Consider the following 13,933-nt stretch of genomic DNA (forward strand, 5'->3'; position numbering starts at 1 on the left):
CTCCCACCTCAGCCTCCCAAGTACCTGGGATTGCAGGCATGCACCATCATGCCTGGCTGACTTTTTTTTTTAAGAGACGGATCTTACTATGTTGCCCAGAACTCCTGGACTCAAGAAATCCTCCCTCCTCAGCCTCCCAAAGTGTTGGGATTACAGGCATGAGTCACCACACCTGACCATGAGGGTTTCTTTTTGTTTGGTTTTGTTTTGAAGAGCAAGTTATTGGTTTAGTATTTTAACATTGAAAGACCTACAATTCCTTGAAAATTGAGTCCTATAAAATGACAGGCAGAACTATGTGCGTGCGCTCAGCAAGGGAAAGCTAAAGGTTGTTTCAAATGGTCATGCTTCCTGCATTAAACATCAACGTCCAACCACAGCATGGGAGAAATCAGTTTCTACTACTGGGTCTCTATGGCGGTAAGACAGCAGGTACTGCTAGTATCAGTCAATCGCTAATCAACCACTAATCCCCACTGACAGGCAGCACTAATGTTCTGCCAACTGAGAAGACCTACACAAAATCCAAATCTACTTTGACTTCCTGGCAGATTAGAGCAAGTCCTGGTGAAGTCCTAATTGATAAATCCAGGTGATGAGCTCTCTTCAAATCCAATATGGTACCAGGGCTGCTTCTGTTCTCAACTCCCAGGAGAGTGGGAAAACCAGCCCATTCACCAACTCTGCTTTCTCTTTTCTCTGTCCCAATGGACACTGAATTAACAGTGTTAACCTGTGAGCCACATCCTGTAGCAATGGCTCCACAGGGGCTGCTGATGAAGATAAATGAACGTGGACATGCTCTATAAACGAAGCAGACTGAACACACAGTGTCGCTGGTACAATCAACTCCCCTTTAAGACTGGTCAGCCCGAGATATTCCCAAAGGAGTTGGAAATCACTTTCTAGGTGCCAGTCACCAGATAATTTGCATATCCTCTGAATTCTTTTTAATAGAAAATTACCAAGCCCCCTCTTTTTAATGATGCAAGGCTTCCACCCACACACCCTGAGGAAAGTCTTGAACCTGAACTAAATCACAGTGGCTAACAATTATGAAAGCATGTGACCTGCCAGAACATGTGCTAAGTATTTTCCGTGCATTTCCTCAGTTAATTCTAACAACTCCAGGAGGAAGGCATAATTATTTTCCCATCTAATAGATGAGAAAACTGAGGCATAGGGGGTTAAGTTGGCTTGCCTAAAGTCACTAATCCTAAGTTGAAACCCATGTCTCAATGTGCACTTTTAATCTGCATGTTGTCCATGCTGACTCTATGGTTCCAAAATTCTTTAGAATGGACCCCAAACTTGGAGTACTGATTAAATGGACCAAGAAGATCACAGGGAGGAGCTCAGACCCTCTTCCCAGTTTCACCTACATTTCAAAATGACTTCACTTATGAAATGGCAAAAGAGTGCCTCCTGGTTGAAAGAGACTTCTCTGGCAAAGGAGAAACTGCATTTGTGAAAGCTTTATTATTTAATATTTTAATTTATTTTATTTATTAGAGATGGGAGAAACTAATGCACGCACCAGCTGACAAGGCGAGCGCCCTCTTGTCTGCAGAGAAGTGAGCCATTGTAAGACAGTACCCACCACATGCTGGGCTCTGCAGATGAGAATGGGATATGTCTATCTACGACTCCTTGTTTAATACTCGCAGCAACCATGTTAAGAAGGCATCAATAGTACTTTATTATAATCAAGGAGAAGGACTCAGGTTAAGTAACAACAGCATGAGGCCACAGTTTGTAAGAGACAGAATCAGGATCAGAACCCACACCTAACCCCAAAACCACTCTTTCCTGCCATACACACCACGACCCGGTTAGAAGTGATATTGCTTCAGTGGAAACTATTTCACTCTTCTGATTGTGTTGCTTTCAATCACAATTCAAATCAAAAATTAATGTTCCTTTGCCATGACCGTGTAAAGGAATGTAGTTTACGTAGGTGGGGGAGCAGCCAGGGAGGAGAAATCAGAGTATGGGAATGTGTTACACATTAGACTTTACTTCTTGTCTTGCCACTCAGCCCCTTTCTTTTTTTGAGGTGGGGAGAGCAGGAAAGAAGGCACGTATGGCCAGAAATTACTAACATCTTTCCATCTTTCAAGGGTTTGTTTTAGGAATGCAGACTACCAGCAATGTTGAAAAGATCATGAGCTGTCCCGGGTGGATTTTTCCTTGTGGGTGTGTGTGCAGACCCCACCATGCTGCATCCCGGGGCTGCTGGGGCGAGGGCAGGTGCTGGCCCAAGAGCAGCCCGGAACTGATCACCACCACCCCATCCCATCATGCTCACAGGGCCTGGGTCCCAGCGATGTTGCCCATGGCCTGAATTTGCAATGCAAATGGTGGTGGTGAACAAACAGAAGCCCAGAAGGTAGCAGCTGGGGCAACAGGTGGATACAGTCCCAGGTCCTGGGTTCTTCTCTGAGTCTCAGTACTCTGTCTGTAAAGTGCAGGGCACCATCCGACTGCAGGCCTGGTGGATCGACCATCTGAGGAGCCCCTGCTGGGTACTTCTGGGAGACAGCAAAGTTTATCTCCAGCACTATCTCCACCCTGTGCTCACTCCATGCTTCCCTCATTGGGCACCCTGCTATGCCTGGAGGATAGGGCTAAAACTAAACTACCACCTTGGACCCTGGATCTCAGCTCCCTGTAACAGCTAGACCCTAATCTAAAACCAAACAAAAAAATTTTAAAAATTATGTGTTTTTTTTCTTAAGCAACAATTTTAACATCCTCCAAGGGTAGGACATGACTCCCACCTAGGCATAGCTGCCAGCAAGAATTCAGAGACCCAGAAACTTTGAAAACTCAAAATTTGAGGCTGCAACAAGGGCCTGCCTGGGTCTTTCTCGGGAAATCTTGAAATAATCCATTATATTTGAGTAGGCCATTAAGCTTTCATTCTACTTGCAGTCACCCAAACCATTTTTGCTCACAAATTATACTTCCTTGGTAGCCTCCCTCAAGAAGCCTGGCCTTATTTGGGAAGCTGAAATGAGAATGAGGAAGTCATCACACACCATCCCAAAACCTCACATTCTTCAAAGCCGTCTCTTCCTCCTGACTCCCTGCTTCTATGAGTGGTGCCTCCAACCCTCCCAAGCCCGAGACATCCTACCCATGACTTTGAACGTAAGGCAACCATTGGCCCAGAGCCAGTCATTTCATAACCAGTCCTGTGGAATGGCTGTAGGAATCCAGGAAGGGTCTGTGGGGAAAGGTGGCATGGGGTTGCATTAGGAATCAATCTTATAACTCCTCTGATTGCAGATGATAGTAGCAATGAAGGGTAAAGTACAGAGAGAAAGAGGGACACACTAGGGAGCGCCTTCGTCAGGTGAAAGGAAGAAGAGTTACTGTAAATGCCACGGGAGGCCCCGCTGGGAAACCAGGCAGCCCAGTGTCAATGAAGACCACAGGGTCCATTTAAATGGAGGAAACACCCCTCAACCCTAAGTGCCGAAGAGCTTAAGAATGAGTCTGAAACTAGAGCACTTCACTGGGTGATTAGGGGGCCACGCCAACCCATAGGAGGCCAGGATCTGGAGTGGTGAGGGCAAATTCCAGAGAGCAAAAATCCAATGGGAAGGGAAAAGAAGAGAGAAGCCATATCACCAAGCTTCTGGACTGAGTGCGAAGGAGCACTCGCAGGCACGCTAGCCACATGGATTAGACTGAGCCCGTGCAATCATTCCCACTCTTCTTGAAGTCAGTTTAAAATTATAGTCAAAAAAACAAGTTATAAACACATGCAAGAAAGTGGTAAAGGAAAAAAGAACATATCAACATTTTGTATGATAGAAAGCAAATGGATGGGAGAATCTGGCTTAAAAGGGAGAAGAAAAGCTAAAATGCAGATAGGGATGCCAGTAAAGTGCAGAGAAAAGAAGAAAAAGAGGGACAGACAGGGATGCCAGTAAGAAACAAGCCCATTTGCACTCCAGGTCCCACAAATGCTCCTGATTGGGGCCCCCGGACACTCCTGAACTCCATCACAGAGGCTGTCAATGTTGGGATTGGCAGCAAGTTTACATATGGACACTCAAACCTACTCCCCTGGGCCATGAGTCCAGGTGGATGCCCTCACCAACTCCAGCAGTAGCCATGGGCTTCACTCCATACAGAAGGCCTGTAGTCCCAGCTACTCGGGAGGCTGGAGGTAGGAAAATCGCTTGAACCCGGGAGGTGGAGGTTGCAGTGAGCCGAGATCGCACACTGCACTCCAGCCTGGGTGACAGAGCAAGACTCCATCTCAAAAAAAAAAAAAAGAAAAAGAAGACTCCGCCTTCCACGTGCACCACTGCCTCTTCTTTTCTCGCTTGGGAACTCTAGTCTCGCCTCGGGTTGCAATGGACCCCAACTGCTCCTGCGCCGCTGGTGTCTCCTGCGCCTGCGCCAGCTCCTGCAAGTGCAAAGAGTGCAAATGCACCTCCTGCAAGAAGAGCTGCTGCTCCTGCTGCCCTGTGGGCTGTGCCAAGTGTGCCCAGGGCTGCATCTGCAAAGGGGCATCGGAGAAGTGCAGCTGCTGCGCCTGATGTCGGGACAGCCCTGCTCCCAAGTACAAATAGAGTGACCCGTAAAATCCAGGATTTTTTGTTTTTTGATACAATCTTGACCCATTTGCTACATTCCTTTTTCTGTGAAACATGTGCATAATAATTAAACACTGACTTGATTCTGAAAAAAAAAAAGAAAAAGAAAAGAAAAGGGGGAAAAAAAGAAGGCCTGAACCTGCACACAGCCTGCCGCTGGGGTATACTAGACACAGAGGAGGACCGGACAGGTGCTGCTGCGTGAACACCAAAGGGTTACATGAAAGTCTGCAAAGTGAAGAATGAGACACTCGGGTCTTAGAACACTACATTTATATGCCTGTGTCAGAGGATTGAGTGGTTTTTCTCTAAAGAAACTATTAGGCTGTTGCAAAAGTAGTCGCGGTCTTTGCCATTACTTTCAACTGCAAAAACCGTAGTTACTTCTGCATCAACCTAAGAACAGTTCAAAAGAAAAGACCTATGGGCCCTCTGCAAAATTCTCAAGTGAGGCCCAACAAATCACAGGCCCTGCATGTACACAAAGAGCTTCCAACCTCATGTCTCGCTGTTAAATTCAAATGGACAGTCAAGGGCTGGCAAATATTTAAGGAAAGCCTCCAAATGTGAATGGCAGAGACCGTAACATACAAAACAGAAAAGGAAGAAAAGGAGTTCAGAGATAACAGAGACAATGCAGGGAGTATTAAAAAAAAAAAAAAACTTTTCACTTTTTGCCTTGTTGCACTCCTAAAAGCAAGATGGGTCACCAGCAGCTCTCCTGGAGCCATCCAAAAAAATTCGGCCAGGGTTCTCATTCTTGTCATTATGGCCTCAATATGTGCTGCCAGTGTTTCCATCAGTATGCAGAGGAGGTAGGCTTCATTAGGTTAGACTAAGTGAGCTTCCCTGAATGGATTATCCAAGGCATCCACCAAGTGAAAGAAACCATGCTAGCTCTCTGTACATAAAATAAAATTTTAAAAAAAAACTTTAAAAAATGATAATATGGCCAGGAGTGGTGGCCCGCACCTGTAATCTCAGCACTTTGGGAGGCTGAGGCAAGCAGATCACTTGAACCCAAGAGTTAGAGACCAGCCTGGGCAATACAGTGAGACCCCATCTCTACCAAAAAAAAAAATTAGCCAGGCATGGTTGTGCATGCCTGTAGTCCCAGCTACTCAGGAAGCTGAGATGAGAAGATCAGCTGAGTCTGGGGAGATTGAGGCTGCAGTGAGCTATGACTGCACCCCTGCACTCCAGCCTGGGTGACAGAGTGAGACCCTGCCTCAAAAAAAATTGTTTTAAATGATAATAAATTAGATAAGACTTTTGTATTCCTAAAACAAGAACAGAAAGCTATTAAAAGGAATGTTCAGAGACTAGGAAAGATTACTTGGAAATTTAAAATATAAGAGAAGAAATATAAAATGCAAGACAAGTAAAAAGATGTGAAAGAAAGGAAACAAATATGCAGTACACTACATGGCTCAGCTGCAAATAATATTTACATAATTCTAATAAACATTCAATATTAACCAAAAGTGTGATATAATTATATTGGAAAGATAGTGTAAAAGAGATAAATCTTTAACTTCAATAACAGAAAATCAATAAATAATGGTTTTAAGATAAGGTTGAAGAGGCCAGGCACGGTGGCTCATGCCTGTAATCCCAGCACTTTGGGAGGCCAAGGCAGGTGGATCACTTGGGGCCAAGAGTCCAAGACCCGACCAGCCTGGCCAATGTGGCGAAACCCTGTCTCTACTGAAAATACAAAAATTAGCCTGTGTGGTGGCATGTGCCTATAATTCCTGCTAACTGGGAGGCTGAGGTAGGAGAATTGCTTGAACTCAGGAGGCAGAGGTTGCAGTGAACTGAGATTACACCACTGCACTCCAGCCTAGGTGACAGAGCCAGACTGTCTCAAAAAATTTTTTCAAGAATATTTTTTAAATTTTTTTTAAAAGATAAGGTTGAAGAAATTTCCTGAAAAGATGAACAAAATGACAAACAGATGGGAAACAGAGGAAAGAAAAAGAGAATCAATCCAAGAGTTTCAACATCTGAGAAAAGGGTATTATAGCAAGAGAGAACCAAGAAAACAAACGGGAGAAAATACCAAAGAAATAATACAAGAAAACTTTCCAGAAATGAAGAACATGAGTCCTCAGGTTAAACAACACCCAGCTCAAAGAATCATGACATTTACAAATATGAAAGACAAAAAGAACTTTTAAAATCTTCAAGAGAAAAGAGTAGACATCTAATACAAAGGATCAGTATCCCAGTTGCACTGGATTTATCAATACAGACACTGGAAACTGGAGGATAATGAATCAATGCCTTTAAAATTGCCAAATTTGATACTGAGGCAAGCTATCAATCAGCATGCAAGAGTAGAATGAAAACATCTTCAGGCATTAACAGGTTTTAAAACATCATCTCCCATGTATCTTTTCTTAGGAAACTACTCAATGATGTGCTCTACAAAAATGCAGAATTTTTTTAATTTATAAAATGTATTATCAGCCAGGCACAGTGGCTCACACCTGTAATCCTAGCACTTTGGGAGGCCGAGGTAGGCAGATTGCCTGGGCTCAGGAGTTCGAGACCAGCCTAGGCAACATGGCAAAACTCTGTCTCTACTAAAAATACAAACACTTAGCCAGGCATGGTGATGCGCACCTGTGGGCTGATCTACTCAGGAGGCTGAGGCAGGAGAATTGCTTGAACTCGGGAGGCAGAGGCTGCAGTGAGCCAAGATCATGCCACTGCACTCCAGCCTGGGCCTCTGTCTCAAAAAAAAAAAAAGGCATTATTAATGTTATTTTTGATTGAAAAGTAATAATTGTATAAACTTACGGGTTACAATGTGATGTTTTGTATATGAGACAGAATGATTAAATCAAGCTAATTACCATGTACATCATCTCACTTACCTATTTAAAAAAATGCAGAATTAAACAAGACACAGGATTCAGGAAACCAAAGGTCTAACCTAAGAAAGGAAAAGGAAGGCTTAGGATGGTTTTTCCAGAACAACTGTGTCGCAGGCTGTGATGGTTAATTTTAGGTGTCAGCTTGGATTGAGGGATGCTGAGAAGGCTGGAAACGTGTGTGTGTCCAAGAGGGTGTTTCAGAGGAGACTGACATGTGAGTCAGTGGGCTGGGAGAGGAAGATTCAGACCTCAATGTGGGCTGGCACCACCCAATCAGCTGCGAGGGCAGTCAGAATAAAGCAAGGAGAAGAAGGCGGGTATTCAGCTTGTGGAGTTTCTGCTCTCCCTCCCTTCCCAATAATGGCTGTTTCTCTTCTCCTGCCCTTACACATCAGACTCCACGTTTTTCAGCTCTGGGACTTTGGGGCTTGCACCAGTGGCCTCCTGGGGGCTTTCAGGCTTTCAGCCTCAGACTGGGGGCTGCATTGTTCCAAGGCTTCTTTGGTTCTCCAGCTTGCAGACAGCCTATCGTGAGACTTCTCCAATCCTGTGAACCAATGCCCCTAATTAACTCCCTCTCCCATCTCCTGTTGGTTCTGTTTCTCTGAAGAACCCTGTCTAACAAAAAAGCCTAAAGCTCCATCAGCCCAGACCAATGGCAGGAAAGAGAACTCAGGCAGATTTCCTGATGCATATCTGCCAGAAAGCTTAGGGCTGAATTCATAATATGAACATAAGTAACTGGGTTAATAAAATGGGGCAGTTACTATCTCCAGGAAAAACAAAATGATGTAAAAGAAAGGAAATAAATATGCAGTACACTACATGGCTCAGCTGCAAATAATATTTACATAATTATAATAAATTAAACACTGAATATTAACCAAAAATGTGATATACCTGTACTGGAAAGACAGTGTAAGAGAGATAAATCTTTAACTTCAATAACAGAAAATCAATAAAGAACATCTAAATATTAAAAATAAGAAATCCAATTATAACCATGCTATTTATTTGCTCCGGTTTGCTGAATATGAAGAAATCACTAAAATACTTGAAAATTATTACTTCTAGGTCATAGGAACTAGAGGTGGGAAGGGAACTGCAGTTTTTGTTAAAAACCTTTCATTCCAATTTAACTTTTTAAACTATATGTTGAATCAAAAATTTAAAATTTAAAAAACTTAGTCTAATAAAGAACGTCAGTATATATAAAATATAAATGAACCACAAAATGTCAGATCATGAAGGAAATACAGAGATTTCACATCTCCAGACCCTTCACCCTCCATTCAGCTGGAGCAACTTGGCCATATAGTTAGGACTTCTTAAGAGTTTTGATTAAGAATTCTGCTTTCTCAACCAGCTTTTTGTTGTTTCCTTTTTTTTTCTTTTTTGAGGAGGAGGAGGGAGGCAGTCCACTGATTTAGTCAATCCCCATCATTTTTCAGATAACAAAATCAATTGGATTAGAATGCAAATTATTTACTTAGAACTGGAAGAGACGTTAAATCTGGTTCAACCGATGCTCAAAAGTGAAGTCACTTGTCAGCTCTGCCTGGAACCTGCTCCCTGCTTCCCTACCCAGAGCTTTATGTTTCATAGAGCAGTTCCTCCAGTAGGAGAGCGAGAGGGGATGAATGGGGGCCTAGCCATCTGGGACAACGGGGCAAGCAGTTGGATCCATTTTTTCCAAAAGGTGCTGTTAAAAAAAAAAAAAATCACCCAGAGGCAGATAACCGACCACACACTCTGATTCCTAAGAGACTTGCTTTTTCCCTAAATTGCTTTCTTTTTCAGAGGGGCCTAAAGTTCCCAAAGAGATAACATGAGAAGTAGAGGGCAAGCTAGTCACAGTGAGACTGGCAAACTCTTTTTTTTTTTTTTTTTTTTAGACAGAGTTTTGCTCTTTTGCCCAGGCTGGAGTGCAGTGGCGGAATCTCGGCTCACTGCAACCTCTGCCTCCTGGGTTCAAGCAATTCTCCTGCCTCAGCCTCCCGAGTAGCTGGGACTACAGGCACACACCACCACGCCCGGCTAATTTTTTGTATTTTTAGTAGAGACGGGGTTTCACCATGTTAGCTAGGATGGTCTCGATCTCCTGACCTCGTGATCCGAGACTGGCAAACTCTTTAAGAGAGAGGGTCTCACTTTGTCGCCCAGGCTGGAGTGCAGTGGCGCCATCACAGCTCACTGCAGCCTTGATCTTCTGGGCGCAAGTGATCCTTCAGTGTCAGCCTCCTGAGGAGCTGTGACTACAAGCATTCAGCATCACATCTGGCTGATTTTTTAATTTTTGTGTAGAAACAGGGTCTTGGCATCTTTCCCAGGTTGGTCTCGAACTCCTGAGCTCAAGTGATCCTCCCACCTCAGCCTCTCAAAGTGCTCTCAAAGATGTGAGCCACCACACCAGTCTGTAAACTCTACAAAGTGGCTTAGCCCAGCTTGGTTGATCAGGAAAGGCCCACAGACGGGCACCCCAATGCACCAGTCGCATGGGCCTGCTCCACCCCTCCTACCCCACAGAGCCTCCAGGTGGAAAAGTCTGCTCAGATACCAAAGCCTCACTAAGCCATGAAGACAGAGCATTGGTTTCCTGCCTCCCAGCCCCAGATCACACATGTCTTGGGTAACCCTGAGGTCTGAGGCAGAAAGCACCCTCCCCAAGTCCAACTGTGCAAATGAGATTCAGTAACAGCACTGGGTACAGCATTTGGCTGCAAGCAACCACAACCTCCTTCCAACACTCAGCAGAGTTCTGGGCACCATGACGAGCTGGCTTTGCGGCACTAGGGCCCAGATAAGTCCTACTGACAACGGCCTTGCAATGGCAGCTTAACAGACCCCACTGTTCCCAGCAGGAGCCAGTGTCTGGCATCATTAATTCGTTTAGCAGAGAAAGGGGCTTGTGCTTTGTCACAATAACTCAGCGTCTCTCCCCTGACCACAAGCCACATGCTGCATACTTGGATGCATTTGCTGACTACAAGACATACGTTACACACAAGAACAAAAAAAACTAAACTAAAAGAACAAGATCCAAAGCAGATTTCTTTTTCTCTCATCTCCAAAAACAAAACAAAGCAAAACAAACAAAACAAAACAAAAAACAGCAGATGTGGAAAATGCTCCTGAGTGGCTCATTTGGGACAAATTATTTAATTGAAGTTGTCCTGTTTTCTGGACCCCAGACACCTCAGGAAGGTGGCCAGGCAGGAGAGTAGAGATTGCAACTTTGCAGAGCCCTCTCCCCAATACTCACATATGAACGCACACACGCAAGCTCGTGTACACATGCACACACACTCACCAGCATCATCAATGCATACACACCAGCAGCATCGGTGTCAGCCATCCAGAATCCTGCTGCTAACTGCTTGATTTCCTGGATTGTGTTAAATCCCCACTGAGTTAAGCTAATGGTGCAAAATGAAAACCCCGCTCTGAGAGCAAAGTGCTGCCTGGTGTGATTTCATCTGGGAAGCCACGCGTCTTGGGGAGCAAGGGCTTGGGCCTCAGAGTGGATCAGAGAAGAACTGTGGCCCCTCCCCTTCCCAGTGTGCACCTTAGCCTCTTCCACCCCCAGCCCCCCACCCCCGCCACCACCCTGCACTGGAGGGGGAGAAAGAAGAATAGGAGAATCACTTAAATAAAGTCCATCACTAGGATTGATTGAATCTTGGCTCTGAGTCCAGGCAAACCAGCCAAGGCAAACAGCTTTTCCTACCATGGGGTCACTGGTTTTTCATTCCTCTCCAATCTACCCCCTGGTGTTTGCCCAAATGGCAAGTTGAAATGTGGGATGGTCTCCTGGGAGGGAAAAGATGGGGAGTGGGCTACAGAAAAGGCAAAAACTATCCCTCGCTCTGAGAGATGCTAGAGTGAGCATCATCAGAATCACCTGGAGGATTGTTAAAAATGCAGACTGCTGGGCTCCACCCCTGGAGCTTCTGAGTCAGCAGCCATGAGATGGGGCCCAGAAATCTGCATTGGTTTTTATTTTTAGAGACCGGGTCTCACTCTGTCGCCCAGGTCAGAGTACAGTGGTGCAATCACAGCTCACTGCAGCCTTGAACTCCAGGGCTCAAAGGATCTTCCTGAGTAACTGGGACTATAGGCACGAGCCACCACACCACCTAATTAAAAAAATGTTTTTTAGTTTTGTACAGATGGTGTCTCACTATGTTTCCAAGGCTGGTCTCAAACTTCTGGCCTCAAGAGATCCTCCCACCTTGGCCTCTCAAAGTGCCAGAATTATAAGCACGAGCCACTGTGCCTGGCCAGAAATGTGCATTTCTAACAAGTCCCCAAGTTATGTTAATGCTGCTGGCCTGGGGATCACACTTGAGAACCACTGGTTTAAAGAGCCTGAGGGTTGGGACAGGGTGGGTTGTTTGATTTGTCACCTTGGTTATTCACAGTGGTACATTTTAAGGACTCTTTCTTGGATGATGTCTAAACATCCTAGAGGCCCAGGGCAGCCCCCCAAACCCACTGGAGCTCAGGTGGAAGCCAGCAAAATTGGCACAGGCCTGTCCAAGACACAGCGGAGTAGGGCAAGGTGGTCAGCACTACTTACGGAATTGCTGAGGTCTCTTCCAGAGCTGTGGGTGCTTGCAAAGTCAAGAAAACAAAAGCTTGGATAGCAAGAGGCAGCACATTTCAGAGGAAAGGACCCCAAGTGGAGAGTCAGCAGACCCCAGCTGACCAATGCCACCACTCACATTTTAGTGGATTAGACTCCACCATTAACCTTTAGCATAAACTTGGGTAAAATCATTTTACTTCTCTGGCTCCCAGCGTAGCCATTTGCAAAATGAATGTGTTCATTCATTGAGATGGATCCGTTCATTTCAGTCTCCCTGCCTGCAATGGCGATCTACATCTGCATCTTCCTATTTCCTTTCCCTGTCTTTGAAATCCAGTAGAGAAGCCCAGACCGCACAATGGGAACATCCCACCTCTCAGATGGCAATGCTGCCCAAGCCGCTCCACCCCCAGGGGCCTTGCTTGCATGTGCCCGAGGCCAGCCCTGCAGGGCAGACAGTAGCACAAGAGCACCATCTTGGTCACAAAGTTGTCTAAGCTCAAAGACAGCCCCGGAAAAACACCTGACACACTCCACACATAATAATCAGCAGATCTTCATGCCATCCCATGTGACAGATGGGGAGCAGAGGCCTAGGGGGCTGCTGGCCCCTTCATTGAGAGACCCCTGACAAAGTTAGTCCAATGCCTCTGCAAAATCGCAGCAGGTGCACCTCACTCTTCTCCCTTTATCATGTTCTCAGTTTGTCCTCTCTGAAGGAAGGGGGTGCAGGTCACCTGTGCTTCAGGCCGAGCTACAGACCATCTTCTCCTTGATGCCTCCCCAGCCCAGTCTAGCCTTGGCCTTCCTGGCTCTCCTTGCCTCAACATTGATGCAGCAGAGCTCTGCATGAGAATGACCCACGAGTGTTCCTACCTCTCCTCCTCCCCTCTGTGAGCTCATGTAGGACTTGGCCCAAAACTCATCCAATCTCTGTTCAATGACTACTGCAATGCCTGACATCAGGGGGCTCAGCTAAACACATGTGGGGCACACAAATCAACAGAGAGATGGAAAGAGCTCAGCCACTGCCCGGATGTTCAAAGACTCACTCGCCAGACTGGAACTCTGCACAGACCTCCGCTTCAGCACTAACAACAACAGCAAGAGCCAGTGGTCACCAAGTGCTTGCCCAGGCCGGGGTCTGGTCTACCCACCTATCAGCAGATGCACTCCGGGACACCTCTAACAGCCTAGAAGGCAGATACTCCAATAATGACACCCAGTTTCTAGATGTCTGGGAGCAGAACCTTTCTGTCCCAGAAGGGTTCAAGTCCCACAACTAGTCCATGGCAGAGCAGGACTTTGATCCAAGAAGCCTGGCTCACAACATATAAACACTACCAGAAGCAAAACGAACCACATAAGCAGAACAGGAGGCCTCTGTCTTGGGGGTTCCCTTTCTACTGGGGATAGCTGCTTTTCAGGCCTGGGGGCAGAGAAGGGTCTCACTGGCCCCCTTTCCCTCCAAGAGCTTTCTAGGTATAAAGGGATTTAGAGAGGGAAGCATCTCTCTGATCCATCATAGACAGTTCCAAAGTACAAAGCTAAGAAAGCAAAAAAAAAAAAAAAAACCTATGTCCAAAATCCTTCATCCTCACCATCACATGATTCTCTCCAAAGCAAAAATAGAGGCCTCATCTCTCTGGACCTGACAGTGTCACAAGCACAGTTCAAGGTTCTTGCTTATGCCCATTTCTGACCCTACCTATTTATCCAACTTTCTACACCTGAATAGTCTCTTTCTTTTTTTCAGCTTTCTAGGCTTTATGTCAATAGCAGGAAGGCTTGAAGACAGAGGCGCCCTGGTGGCCTGCTCTGACTCCGGCCCTTGGCGGGCACGAGGTCCA

At 45.7% G+C, this 13,933-nt stretch overlaps 3 protein-coding genes across 4 annotated transcripts in view; 2 read left to right on the forward strand and 1 right to left on the reverse strand.

Annotated features, from left to right (window-relative positions):
* SFRP1 (secreted frizzled related protein 1) overlaps positions 1-13,933 on the reverse strand; it is a 47,996-nt gene that overhangs the window by 4,584 nt on the left and 29,479 nt on the right. The window lies entirely within an intron of this gene.
* Positions 4,228-4,697, forward strand: LOC100968043 (metallothionein-1F-like). Its single transcript, XM_003823304.5, has one exon. It carries the CDS (start codon positions 4,371-4,373, stop codon positions 4,554-4,556), a length of 186 nt encoding a protein of 61 aa, XP_003823352.1. The 5' UTR covers positions 4,228-4,370; the 3' UTR covers positions 4,557-4,697.
* On the forward strand, positions 4,834-6,037 carry LOC129398611 (small ribosomal subunit protein uS14-like). The gene has a single exon (XM_055116504.2). It carries the CDS (start codon positions 5,315-5,317, stop codon positions 5,450-5,452), a length of 138 nt encoding a protein of 45 aa, XP_054972479.1. The 5' UTR covers positions 4,834-5,314; the 3' UTR covers positions 5,453-6,037.

Source organism: Pan paniscus, chromosome 7 (genome assembly GCF_029289425.2).
Source record: "Pan paniscus chromosome 7, NHGRI_mPanPan1-v2.0_pri, whole genome shotgun sequence".
In the NCBI taxonomy this organism is placed as follows: Eukaryota; Metazoa; Chordata; class Mammalia; order Primates; family Hominidae; genus Pan; species Pan paniscus.